General features: G+C 34.7%; 2 protein-coding genes across 14 annotated transcripts in view; both read left to right on the top strand.

Moving 5' to 3' along the window:
• pde4cb (phosphodiesterase 4C, cAMP-specific b) overlaps nt 1-9159 on the top strand; it is a 106181-nt gene extending 97022 nt beyond the window's left edge. For 11 of the 13 annotated variants that reach the window (XM_077202725.1, XM_077202726.1, XM_077202728.1 and 8 more), the window contains 13 exons: nt 518-554; nt 914-984; nt 1107-1156; nt 1352-1464; nt 2711-2804; nt 4006-4175; nt 4264-4362; nt 4705-4869; nt 4977-5076; nt 5210-5364; nt 6302-6424; nt 6590-6772; nt 7297-9159. In XM_077202725.1, the coding sequence (XP_077058840.1) occupies nt 518-554; nt 914-984; nt 1107-1156; nt 1352-1464; nt 2711-2804; nt 4006-4175; nt 4264-4362; nt 4705-4869; nt 4977-5076; nt 5210-5364; nt 6302-6424; nt 6590-6772; nt 7297-7692 (1756 nt within the window). In that variant the 3' untranslated portion in view covers nt 7693-9159. Of the gene's footprint in view, nt 1-517; nt 555-913; nt 985-1106; nt 1241-1351; nt 1465-2710; nt 2805-4005; nt 4176-4263; nt 4363-4704; nt 4870-4976; nt 5077-5209; nt 5365-6301; nt 6425-6589; nt 6773-7296 lie in introns of all 13 variants that reach the window. The other 2 variants (XM_077202736.1, XM_077202735.1) reach the window with 1 other exon arrangement.
• Nucleotides 9160-11511: 2352 nt separating this feature from the next.
• rab3ab (RAB3A, member RAS oncogene family, b) overlaps nt 11512-12585 on the top strand; it is a 43101-nt gene continuing 42027 nt past the window's right edge. Inside the window, exon 1 of the mRNA XM_077202722.1 lies at nt 11512-11613. The gene's annotated coding sequence lies outside the window, so the exon portion shown is untranslated. The remainder of the gene's footprint in view (nt 11614-12585) is intronic.

Here is a 12585-nt window from a genome sequence, read left to right on the forward strand (position 1 = left end):
TACATCAAAATCCAATGGAATCCAAAATCCAGTGGCAATGAAAAAGTGTAATTTACATTATTTATTTATTTATTGACACCATACATAAATTACCATACTAAATCATGAAATTTTTTGATACATTAAGAAATAACATGTAAATTATATTCCATTGGACTTAGACATACTATATATATTAATTTACTGACACATGTTGTGATTTATTTATGCATTGATGCTTTTAACGAAAAATGTGTTTATTACAGTAATATGGCACTCCCAATCCTACATATATTTATCCATCAGGAAATTATGTTATTGTTGATTGGAGGGAAATTGGTTAAAGGGGATTTTTGACATCAATGGCACTGCAATGTTGTTTTAGAGTCTGAGCGAGTTATTACATGTGCACTGGTCAATCATTTACAATAAGACTAGGCAAGTGCTTCAAGAAAGTGAATTTGGTCAACATTGATTTCTTGTTAAATATTAATTAAATTAATTAATCTGATCATGACTCTTGACTTCTCTTTTGCAGTCATGGGGAGGACATGATTGTAACGCCTTTTGCACAGGTCAGTTGGGTGCAAATTTGGTAAATGTGTAATATATATTTGTAATTTCACAAAGTTTCCAAATAATTGTGCAAGGCACCATGTGCACTTTAGCTCTTCTGTGTGTGTGTGTGTGTGTGTGTGTGTGTGTGTGTGTGTGTGTGTGTGTGTGTGTGTGTGTGTGTGTGTGTGTGTGTGTGTGTGTGTGTGTGTGTGTGTGTGTGTGTGTGTGTGTGTGTGTGTGTGTGTGTGTGTGTGTGTGTGTGTGTGTGTGTGTGTGTGTGTGTGTGTGTGTGTGTGTGTGTGTGTGTGTGTGAAACCTACAACATGTCAATTAATCGATAAAGTATATATATATATATTGTGTGTGTGTACTATAGGTTCTTGCCAGTCTGCGTACAGTGAGGGGTAACGTTGCAGCTTTAACCCACATGCAAGATAGAAGCAACAAGTGAGTCTGTAGTCAAAACATCTTCAGATAGTCAGCGAATGGAATGATTAATGAGAAAAGTATTTATAACAATTGTCACATGAGGTCTCTTTAATCTTGTTTTTTTTATATATTTATATCAGGAGACCGTCAGGCACTAACCCTCAATCTGCCTGTAAAACAAACCAGACTGGTGAGTGGAAGAACATGAGCTGGTCTAGCCAAAGATGAGGATTTTTTTTCTTGCTGTAAACCTCAGGCAGATTTAGACGTAAAGGTTTGAACATCTGAGTAGTCACCAGAAATGAAAATGATGTATTTGAGGCTTATTCTAACATTATTTAAAAGAACCAGGACTGTTTTAACATCTTAGGGTTTGTTTTTCTAGATGAATCATATCAAAAACTCGCTGTCGAGACTCTCGAAGAGCTGGACTGGTGTTTGGACCAGCTGGAGACCCTGCAAACACGTCACTCTGTCAGTGAAATGGCCTCCAATAAGGTATTTAAAGCAATATTTCATCCACACACACACAACAACAAAAAAATTAAAAAAAAAAATCTATTAATTTACTCTCCTTAAAACATGAAAAGATCATAAAACTGGCCATACAGCACAGCTTTACATAGAATACTATACTTATGCAGCTATACAATATGTCCATTTTAAAGCATTGCGAAAAGGAAGGATTTTTAGTAACTATTATTAATAGCTTTGAAATAAAGCTGAAATAAAATAATGTTGCCTTGGCAACTAACTGAAACAAAATACATTTTAATTGAGGTACTCAAATGACTAAAACAAAAATACATTAAAGTTTGACATAAAATACATAAATAACAAAATTATATAAATAAAAGCTCATTTTAAATATTTCTTTAATATTATAATAGTATATAAATAATACTAAAATAAACACTGCACACAATGCAATCATATGACTTCAGAAGACTTGGAATATAGTGCATGAGTAATATGAACTATGATATTTTACTAGTTATTCCGAATTTAGTTGTTTTTATTGGTTATTAATAGGTTTTGGGTACTGGAAGGACGTACATTTTAATTATGATTTTTTTTTTTTTTTGACATTTAAGTAACATGAATTCAATTCACATTTGATGTTGTGCATGTTCAATGCCCAAAGCCATGCATAAAGTCAGCAACAAGATAATACAAAACCAACACATTTCAGTACAATACTGAACAGAAACTTGGACGTAAGGCAAGCAATGTTGGCAGAGTGGTTTCAGTCATTACAGTACATGATACACACTGTATATTTGACTACTGTCATGTACTATGTCGTCAAAAGGCTCATGCTTCAGGGCTTGAAATGAGTTTTTCTGACAAAACTATTTCAATCTTTTATTGCAATGCATAATATTCAGTTTATTATGTGTTAATCAGAGCTGTAAATCATTTTTCTGATGCATAATTACATAACCCCACCATGCACTGTAGAGTCTGAATGAGTGTTCCCTCACTGGCCTTTTGGTATGGACTCAGTTACCATAGTAACTAAGTAACATGTTGAATATTGTGCTGTTGGGTTCTGATGGCTGATCAGTGGCAATGTTCATAACACTAGTTTTCTTCCGGACTCTGTATTTCATCTACTGTTCACAGTTACATTTGTTGTATCATTTGCTGTCGGTATTACACTAAAATTAGTTCCATAATGCAATAAATTAAGTTTTGTGATTAGGATATAATGTTTCACTTTTATTTGTTGTATTATTTTTAGTTTAAAAGAATGCTCAACAGGGAGCTAACTCAGCTATCCGAGACCAGCCGGTCAGGAAACCAGGTGTCGGAATTCATAGCAAGCGCAATTTTACGTGAGTGACTACTTAATGTAATTTAAATGTAATTATGACACAGGATTTGTAATAACATGGTGTGTTTACTATTAACTCTTTCCCCGCCAAACACAGAATTTTTATGATACTATATAGAACATACTTTTTTATCAGCCCTGAAGTAATTACTCAAATTCAAAATAAGTACCTAGTCATGAGAGTCTGCGATTTAGGCCCAAGTGTGCCACAAAAGTCCTGAAAAGTGAAACCTAAAACACTTCGATCGCCCCCTGGTGGCTCGATGCAGTATAGGTCATAAACCCCGCCCTCTCCATGTAATCTAATGGGACATGAGACAAACTAAACGATCAAATTACACCTCCAATTTTATTTTTTCCAAAGATGGTTTCTGTCATTTAGGATGTTTTTTTACCACGCTAATGAAAGTTCAAGTGTTCGTTTTTTAAATAAGTTTGGTTTTAGTTAGTTAATTGATGCTATAAAAACAGGGTTTGACGTCATGATTGACAGCTTCACTGAGCGAGGTAGTCACTGAGGCACCAGCTGACTTTTTTTGGGATCTTCGGGTGGAGATTGGAGCTTCAACTTTAATTTCTACATTTCCATAACTGTTTATTTCACACCCACATAATGAGTTGCTCTGCAGTAAACTTAAAATGCAGAAACAACAATCTCATATGTAATAATATGCATATGTAAAATAACACGATCATCAACATTAAACGGCATAGAAATCAAAACTGCCTAATGTTACTGAATGAAATGTCGACCCAGGATGAGTTACAGGACTGTGCAAGCTTTAGAGGTGTTAATGGACTCAATCTACTCCATGTATGTTTTAATCATCTTCCGAATCCAATCCAGATGTAGTCTTTGACAAAAATGTTTTCTCAGCTTTTTGTTCAAAATGTTGCCTTTTTTATGAAACTTACCCATATTCAATTGTAAAAAAAAAAAGAAAAAAAAGAATGCATGTTTTTGTTTTTTTTAAAGCAGAGGGTCTGTTCTTTCTTTTGAAATATTGCATGTTCAGATATTCAACAAAATATTCTGGGGGCCATGACACTTTGGTGAAAATGATCAAAAACAATGGCGGTGGCTGGCAACTTTTTTGTTTTAAAAACGCTGGCGGGGAAAGATTTAATTCAGATTTTTAAACTGTGTCTTCCTTTCAGTCTGAATGTAGCTCAGGGCTTTTCACATACTTTTTGTGTTGCAGAAAAACAGCATGATGTGGAGATTGTGTCAGCGGCTTGTAAGGAGGAGAAAAAACGGCGTCCAATGTCTCAGATAAGTGGAGTGAGAAAACTGAGCCCCAGCCCGAGTCTCCCACCAACATGCATCCCACGATTCGGTGTCAACACACAGCACGAAAGCCTCCTGGCCAAGGTAATCATTCATTTCATTTTATGTCTATTTTTAATATTATTGTTAGTGCTATTCATTGGAGAGAAAAAGACCACATTTTTTACTCCAGGGGCTTGAGGACATGGATCGATGGGGTATAGATATTTTTAAGATAGCGGAGTATTCTGGGAATCGGCCACTGACTGTCATAATGTACACCGTTTTTCAGGTAAGGTTTTTGAATGTTTTGCTGCTTTGGTATTGTATTTCCTAATATACAGTATATATATATATATATATATATATATATATATATATATATATATATATATATATATATATATATATATATGTAATATGTATGATATATATAGCCTTGATTTAAAAAAAGAAAATACAGTAGATAAAGCCATTGTTGGAAAAACTTCGAAAAGAAAAAGCTCATGGTTTGATCATTGGTGTGAAGCATTAACTGGAAATGGCTTTCCTTTGTATTTATTTATTTATTTATTTATTTTAAATGTTGATTTTAACTGCAGATTTGACTCCTTATGTACTCTGTAATTCTTAGGAGCGAGATTTGCTCAAAATCTTTAAAATCCCATCGGACACCTTCTTAACTTTTCTGATGACTTTGGAAGACCACTACCATGCAGACGTGGCCTACCATAACAACATCCACGCAGCAGACGTTGTACAGTCCACACACGTTCTTCTCTCCACACCTGCCCTAGAGGTCTGCATGGATGTGTACACACATACACAGTGCTCATGGGAATTAACCTAAAAAACAAACATATCCTTGTATTCACAATGGTTTGTTTGTTTATTTGTTTACTTCAGGATGTGTTCACAGATCTTGAGATCATGGCTGCTCTGTTTGCCAGTGCTATTCATGATGTGGATCATCCAGGAGTTTCCAACCAGTTCCTCATTAACACAAGTATGACTCTGACAAACCATTAAATTGACTCCCAAATTCATTCACTTAGGCTCTCTGTCCAACACAAATACATGAAAGACTTTCTAAAACCTAGCTGGACCTTATTATGTTGTTCTTCTCTTCATTCTTTCAGACTCTGAACTGGCTCTCATGTATAATGACGCCTCAGTGTTGGAGAATCATCACTTGGCTGTCGGGTTCAAGCTTCTACAGGAGGAAAACTGTGATATCTTTCGTAATCTCAGCAAAAAACAAAAACAGTCCCTGCGACAGTTGACTATAGATATGGTGAGTCTTTCTGATGTATTTGTGTATATCATCATTACATGTTAGAGTAAAGAATATACTTTCTTTTCCGTTCTTCACTTGGGAGTAAAACGAAGTTTGGCCAATGGTAGTACAAAGATGTTTACCAGCTGTAGCAAACTTTTCCAGAACTCCAAACGAATTTTGTTTTGGCCCGATTTTGTTCGAAATGACATCACAGAAGTTTGTTCTTCTATTTTGCTTTGAAGTATATCGGGGAGTTAATACTATATATAATTCTGTATAAGTACTTATACAGATATATACAGACTACTGATGGTTATAGTAATGATTCAATAACGATTTTGATTCAACTTAATGACTTTTACTACTTCTGAACAATCACCAAATATCTGATCCTTCATACATTTTATCATATACTATTATTGATATTTTATTTAATTATTTTATAAACAAAAATACTTATCATGAATTATACCATGATGCTATTTTGGTCACATTGTTTAAAGTACTATTATTACAAAAAAACTCTGTTCTTAATTTGTATCTTAACTACACCGATTCAAAGTTGCACTCATTTACCTTTTATGGACCTTAAGGAAAACATAACAGTGAAATATCGTAACCAGATCTGTCTGATACTAATGAGGTTTCAGTGAGTGAGTCAGATTTAGTAACTGTTCCAAATGATTCAGAGAGGTAATGAGGGATTTAGACCGATGAATTTGCCATTGACTCATCTGTGAGTCATTTAAAAAAAGGAACCAGTTCAAAAGATTCATTAATTTGTGAATCACACTACTACTACTGAGTCTTTGTTATTTTACAGCATGTATTTCATCCAGACTGTTAATTAAACTGAATAACATAAAAAAAAACTACAAAATGTCCAACCCTAATTTCTAAATTTCCTATTTTTAATATGGATTTAATACCAAACTTCTTGTTGTCTTTTCAGGTATTAGCCACTGATATGTCCAAACACATGAATTTCCTGGCTGACCTAAAGACAATGGTGGAAACTAAAAAAGTGACCAGTCTAGGAGTCTTACTGCTGGACAACTACTCAGACCGTATACAGGTATTGCAGGTCTTACTCTACCAAATACAAAGTACAATTCCAGTATTAGGGATGGTCCACTAGTCAACCATCCTGATTCACCCCTTGCTATTACTGGCTTTTTAGCGCTATTTGCACAGCTAAATTGCTAGTCAGATAAAAGTTCTTAATTCTTTCCTTCTAAAGGTGCTCCAGAACATGGTTCATTGTGCTGACCTCAGCAACCCCACAAAACCCTTGGAGCTCTATCGACTGTGGACAGATCGCATCATGGTGGAGCTCTTCAGTCAGGGTGACCGCGAGCGTGACAAGGGCATAGAAATCAGCCCCATGTGTGACAAACACACGGCTTCTGTGGAAAAAACTCAGGTATCCTGTAAAAATCGGATTATGTCTCCTATTTTACGGGGTTTCAAAACAGTAGTGTGTTCATAAGAAAAGAGAGTGAAAGAGAGAGGTTTTTTTTATTATTATTATTACAATATTTGTTTTTAGGGCTGTCAAAGTTAATTTGTGCTCATGAGATATAAATAAATTTTGTTTAGTATAATGATTTTAACATTCACTAAATTTGATTAATGAAATCATGAGATGAATTAGGATTTTTTTGTTCTATTAATATCAATATTTTTAACTGTTTGTTTATAAATAAATAGCCTAGTAGAAAATATGTGTAAATAAAACGTAGCCAATTATTTTTTAAAAAAGTCTTTATAAAATGACTTAATATTTGTATCACATATTGTATAAATTCATTTTTATACATAAAACATATATATAGCTGTCTTTGTATTTTAGGAAGAAGGCAACTTGCAAAAATGATAAAATGTGGAATTTAACAAGTTAGAAATACGCCGTCCTACACTATAATAATGATTACTGTGTTTCTTAAGGTGGGATTCATTGATTACATTGTCCACCCTCTATGGGAGACATGGGCGGATCTGGTCCATCCAGATGCTCAGGACATTCTAGATACATTAGAGGACAATCGAGAATGGTACCAGAGCATGATCCCACGCAGCCCGTCGCCCACCCCTGAAGAGCAGGACTCACGGGCCGCGGTGGGCTCAGCCGGGGAGAAGTTCCAGTTCGAGCTGACTCTGGAGGAAGAGGATGGAGAGTTAGAGGCTGAAGAGGAGCATATGGATTCAGAAAGATCAGGGACTATGACGGACACCAGGCAGCCACAAATGTCCCCCCTTCGGGTCACTCCCACTTTAGACAGCAGTGAAAGAGAACTGGACCAAGAAATGACCAGCGCATCCATCCTGCAGTTGGAAACTTAACATGACCCAGTACCAACCGCAGCACTGTTCATTTGTCTTTCGAAGTTGCACTTATTCGTTTGGGGTTGAATAGAACAACCATTCACTAAAAACTAAAAAGACATTACACCCAAGGTTTATCTGACCAAATAACCTGTATTTTAAAGCTATATTTGTGTCCCAGACACAAACTTTTCCAAAAGGACTGAGGCCGAAGTTGTAGATGAATGTTTTTTGTGGTCTCATGTCGTATGGAGAAACATGAGTCTTCCCTTGAGTGACTGTCTAAAGCTGATTTACTCATTATGTGAACTTTTTCACTGGACTGTAGTATATTTAATATCCTGAACATTTTTAATAATGGATAAATTAATGTTTTGTTTTGCTTTTGCCACTGAAATGAAACGGGACAGTTGCGATAAATATTTAAGGCAAGACACCATATGTGAATTGGGTAAACATTTTAACTAATATATCACTATAATTCCCCAGTTGATTAAACACAGTATACCAGTTTTGGAACATTTTAGTTTTCAGTGTCTGTTACACGTTACATGTACTTGCTATAATAACAGCGGTAAATTATGCAGAATTACAAGCAACAAACCTTAAACCAAATCCTTAACCTAACCCTATAATAAGTTATTATTGCTCAGTTTTTAAAGGTATAATTACACTGTAACACGGACACATCACAATAAAGTGTATCCCTGTTACAGTGGAATTATAGATTTAAGTACCGAGCAATAATAATTTACTACATGAACTTACTATAGGGTCAGGGTTGTTAAAATTAGGGTTAGTAACTACATGTGACGTGTAACAAGGACACGAAGATAAAGTGTTACTAAATAAAGATAAGCCCATTTTTTGTATTACACCTTTTATGAAAAGTTTCAAATTAGGCATTATCTAATTCCAAATGCACTAATTTGCATACATTTTCAAAACAGTCATCTGTACATTGGTTCAAAATATTTTATTTTGTTGATATATTAGAGATAAAGATTTTTACAGAGGGAGTTTTGGATATATTTTATCATTCCAAAGAATATTGTCAGTAGCCAGAAAAAAAAAGCTGTATTAATCAGGCGAATGCAAGGAAGTTTTGCTAGTGTCTTGCCTTAACAGGTCAGCGATAAGTTTGTGATTGCTAACAACCTCAGGATAATATTGATTTCATTTTAATGTAGCAAGACTCCAAAGTGAAGTCACTAAACAATCTGTTGATAAACTTGTTTTGAACAAATAAGAAAAAAAAGAAACATTTAATCTAAAAGCAAAATTGATGGGCTCAAGACCACCATGCGGAGAATCCCTTTACATGTGTCTTTGTACTGAAATACCTTTATACCTCTTAAACATTAGCACAATGTAGACATAATGATTATATATAGGAACAGGGTTGATGTTTTATCTGATTTATGAATGAATTCTGATGGTGACAGATCTTCTCATGTTTGCAAATCTAAACTCTCCTAAACTTGACCCTCACGAGTGAATCAGTGTTTTACGGCGCATGCCCATGTTAGACATTGTCAAACTGAAGATTGCCTCTGGATGAAGTGAAAGCTGAAGTGGATCTGATATCTTTCGTGGTTTCATGGTTACAGGCGGATTTAAACAGTAAGTTCTGATCCCAGACCAGCGCAGACAACCCTTACTTTTAGCCAAACGCATGTCCACCTCACATAAAGGGCTTTGACAAAATGATCCTTAAGACCCTGCTCTGATATTGCCATCATTTTCAGAGCTTTTTGTCTCAAAATATTCCATAAATATCTGGTCATATACAATCAGAAACATGCTATGAAATTACAGATTAATCTTGAAGGTAAAGTGTACAATTTAAATATATAAATAGTTTCCTAGTTTTCCAGTAAAGGCAACTAAAAGCAAGTCATTTGCATGTTGATATCCCTGAAAAGGGTAAACCACACTAGGATCAGATCAAATTGTGTGAAATCAAGAAATAAAAACATTTAATACATTAACATGTACAAAATTTAACATTACTGCTTCATTCTAAATACTGCTCAGAAATTATAAGACTACCGTTTGAGTAGCAAAACGATTTCATTATAATCAATAGTCTAATCTATAGATTATATTTGAACAGTTTCTAGATAATATTTTATTACATATTTTATTTATTGGGGTATAACTCTCTCTTCTTCTGACCACTCAGAGATAGGTCTGTTAAGGAAACCTGTTGTAAAACGATTTTTTTATTTTTTATTTATAGTAGCCCAGAAATTACACATTTCACCTTTAGTTTGTTAAGAACATAATGATTTTGTTTAATGAAAAAAAAAAAAAAAAAAAAACTAGTCAGGTGTGCTGGGAGAGCAGCTGTTGCCAGATTGATACTAAATGCTAAAAGTGCCACCCAGAAGCCTTGGACACACTCATTCTCAGAAAAAGCCAGTGTAGAAATCCAAGCATACAGCCTAAAAGCACATCCCTTTAGCTTCAGTGCCGTTACAACAGTGACTGTGAAACATTTTTAGTGTTGTATTAACTAAACTGTGTCCTCTTCTCTGTAATAATGTACTATGTTTATATGTGTCCTCTGTTTGTTAGTATTACTTACATTGTAAAAAAAAAAAAAAAGATTGTTCAATTTGTTTACAGGTTGAGGTCACATATGTTTCAGATAAAGGTGATCACAGTGTGTGTTTGTGTTCTCCACTGTCAGAGCCAAAAAATACTTCATTTTAAATTAAGATTGTTCTGAATTGCCAATAAAAACAACAACAAAATAATAATTGGTTCTGTGATAATAATTTATAAATAAAATAGCTGCCAAGAACATGTAAAGTCCAGAGCAGGTACAATTCGACTGGTTAGCTTTGACCAACAGACTATATAATATAATATAATATAATATAATATAATATAATATAATATAATATAATATAATATAATATAATATAATATAACGAAGGCAGTGTATTTCAGAGCCATTGAGATGAACAGGAATGCTAATAGGTCTCTCCTGGTAGGCTACTGTTATAGTCCTCTGGTGGTAAGCAGTATTAGAAAGACAGATTCTCATTCTAGAAAGCATTTGATTGGCCAAAATATTGCATGTGCCCTTGAATGCAAGATGAGTTACTTTTGCTCTGTTTGTGGAAAATTAAGAACGCAGGTAAAATTTTACATTTTAAAATATTAATAAAACGCATATATGTATACTTCATATGGACGTCAGCACTACACTCGCATATAGATGACCTCAAAGCGAACTGGCATGCCACAAAACTCTTTTTAATTTGATGGGGTCCTGTAATGCTCCATAAAGACTTTTCATAATTTGAGTAAACATGAATTTGAACACTGGATGGCGCTAAAATAACGCTAAATTATTTAATAAATACAACACAATAATAGAATAATATTAGTATAGTTATATTATCTTATTATTATAATATAAAATGCACTAAATATATAATATAATAATATTATAAGGAGGAAATAATATTATTATAGGCTAATGCTTTTGTCAAGAAATGATTGCATTGGAAATCACCATGCTAACCACTGTTATGGTCAAAATAGAATAGTTACCACCGGTATTGTTACTACAACATAAGAGTCAAACATTGGTTACATATTAGTGTGAGGAAAAGGACACTGACCTGCACCGCTAATGTAAACAAAGCCCTGTGTCAGCTGCTCGTTTTCTACGACCATTTTAATTGATTAATTATGGAAAGGCCAAAGCCAAGTTCCTAAATAATGAATGATGCAGGTTTTAAAGAGTCTTGAATATTTTACGTCCTGTGGGTGGGATTGCATTGTTATTATTAGCTCTCGGGGCCGTCAATCAAAAGCTCTGACCCCGCCCCCACTTGACGTCTTTCAAGTGACGTCAAATTGTCTGCAGGTGTTGGAAAAGGCGCAGTATTGGCGTAAGTGACGCTTAAAACGGCTTTTACGGTAAGAGAACGGCAGTAATATGCGTTTGAAATATTTTACGCTAAATATACCGTAATATTTGTTTATGTGTGTGTTTGTCACTGGGAAAAGGCGAAAAATGTGCTGGTTGCAAGGAGAATAACCTTCATTTGACATGAACATCGCGCATCCTATGCTTCTATTTATACTCCCCATGAAAGACAGATCTGCCACATAGCCTTTGAAGCGTTGGCATTACATTGCCCGGATTCGAATGATTGTTTGCCTTTTCGTTTTTTTATATCTAGGCGACAAGAATGAATCCATGATCGTTGTGTTCTTTAGCATCATCCCAGAAGATGATGAATCAGGTGAAAATATCCTCCGCAGCAGCAGTGTTGCATGTACATGTGCTGTTTCCTATTATGTAAGGATGATCATATTTTTTTGTTAGTTATAATTTTCCTTTTATAATATAGGGCTATACTTTATAATAGGCTAAACTGTACTAATATTCTAGTATAACATGGGGCTACTGAAATTCCGGCATGTCTCATAGAACCATTCAAGAAAATGCACGTGTTTTTTGGCTCTAGTCTAGGATATATTTACCTCCATAATTCAGCAAAACCAAAGTTATTAGTGGTTCTGTCTTTGTTTTGGACAAATGTCTCAGATTTGGCTGTCTATATGTGAGGTTGCTTCATTTAGGCCTATTCTTTGCAAAAAAAAAAGAAAAAAGGTTTTAAATCAGCCGAAACTGGCTGATGATCTCCCAAGTTGCTCTTTTGGCTGGTTCAGAGGTGTTTTTGTGCACTTTCCAGCTGGTCATCAGTTAGACCTGCTTAACCAGTAAACCAGTTTAGGCTGGTTTAAGATCTTCTTCTTCTTCAGCAGTGTTATCTAATATTTTAAATGATGGTTTTAAGCAGATCAGTTTGATGGTTCTTGGACTGAGCAGCTCTAACCACACAGTGTCCACTAGTGCTGTCAGTCTCAATTTCTTTTGCATTA

The sequence above is a fragment of the Siphateles boraxobius genome, unplaced genomic scaffold (assembly GCF_051911475.1).
Source record: "Siphateles boraxobius isolate OS27281-9 unplaced genomic scaffold, OSU_SipBor_1 5, whole genome shotgun sequence".
Classification (NCBI taxonomy): domain Eukaryota; kingdom Metazoa; phylum Chordata; class Actinopteri; order Cypriniformes; family Leuciscidae; genus Siphateles; species Siphateles boraxobius.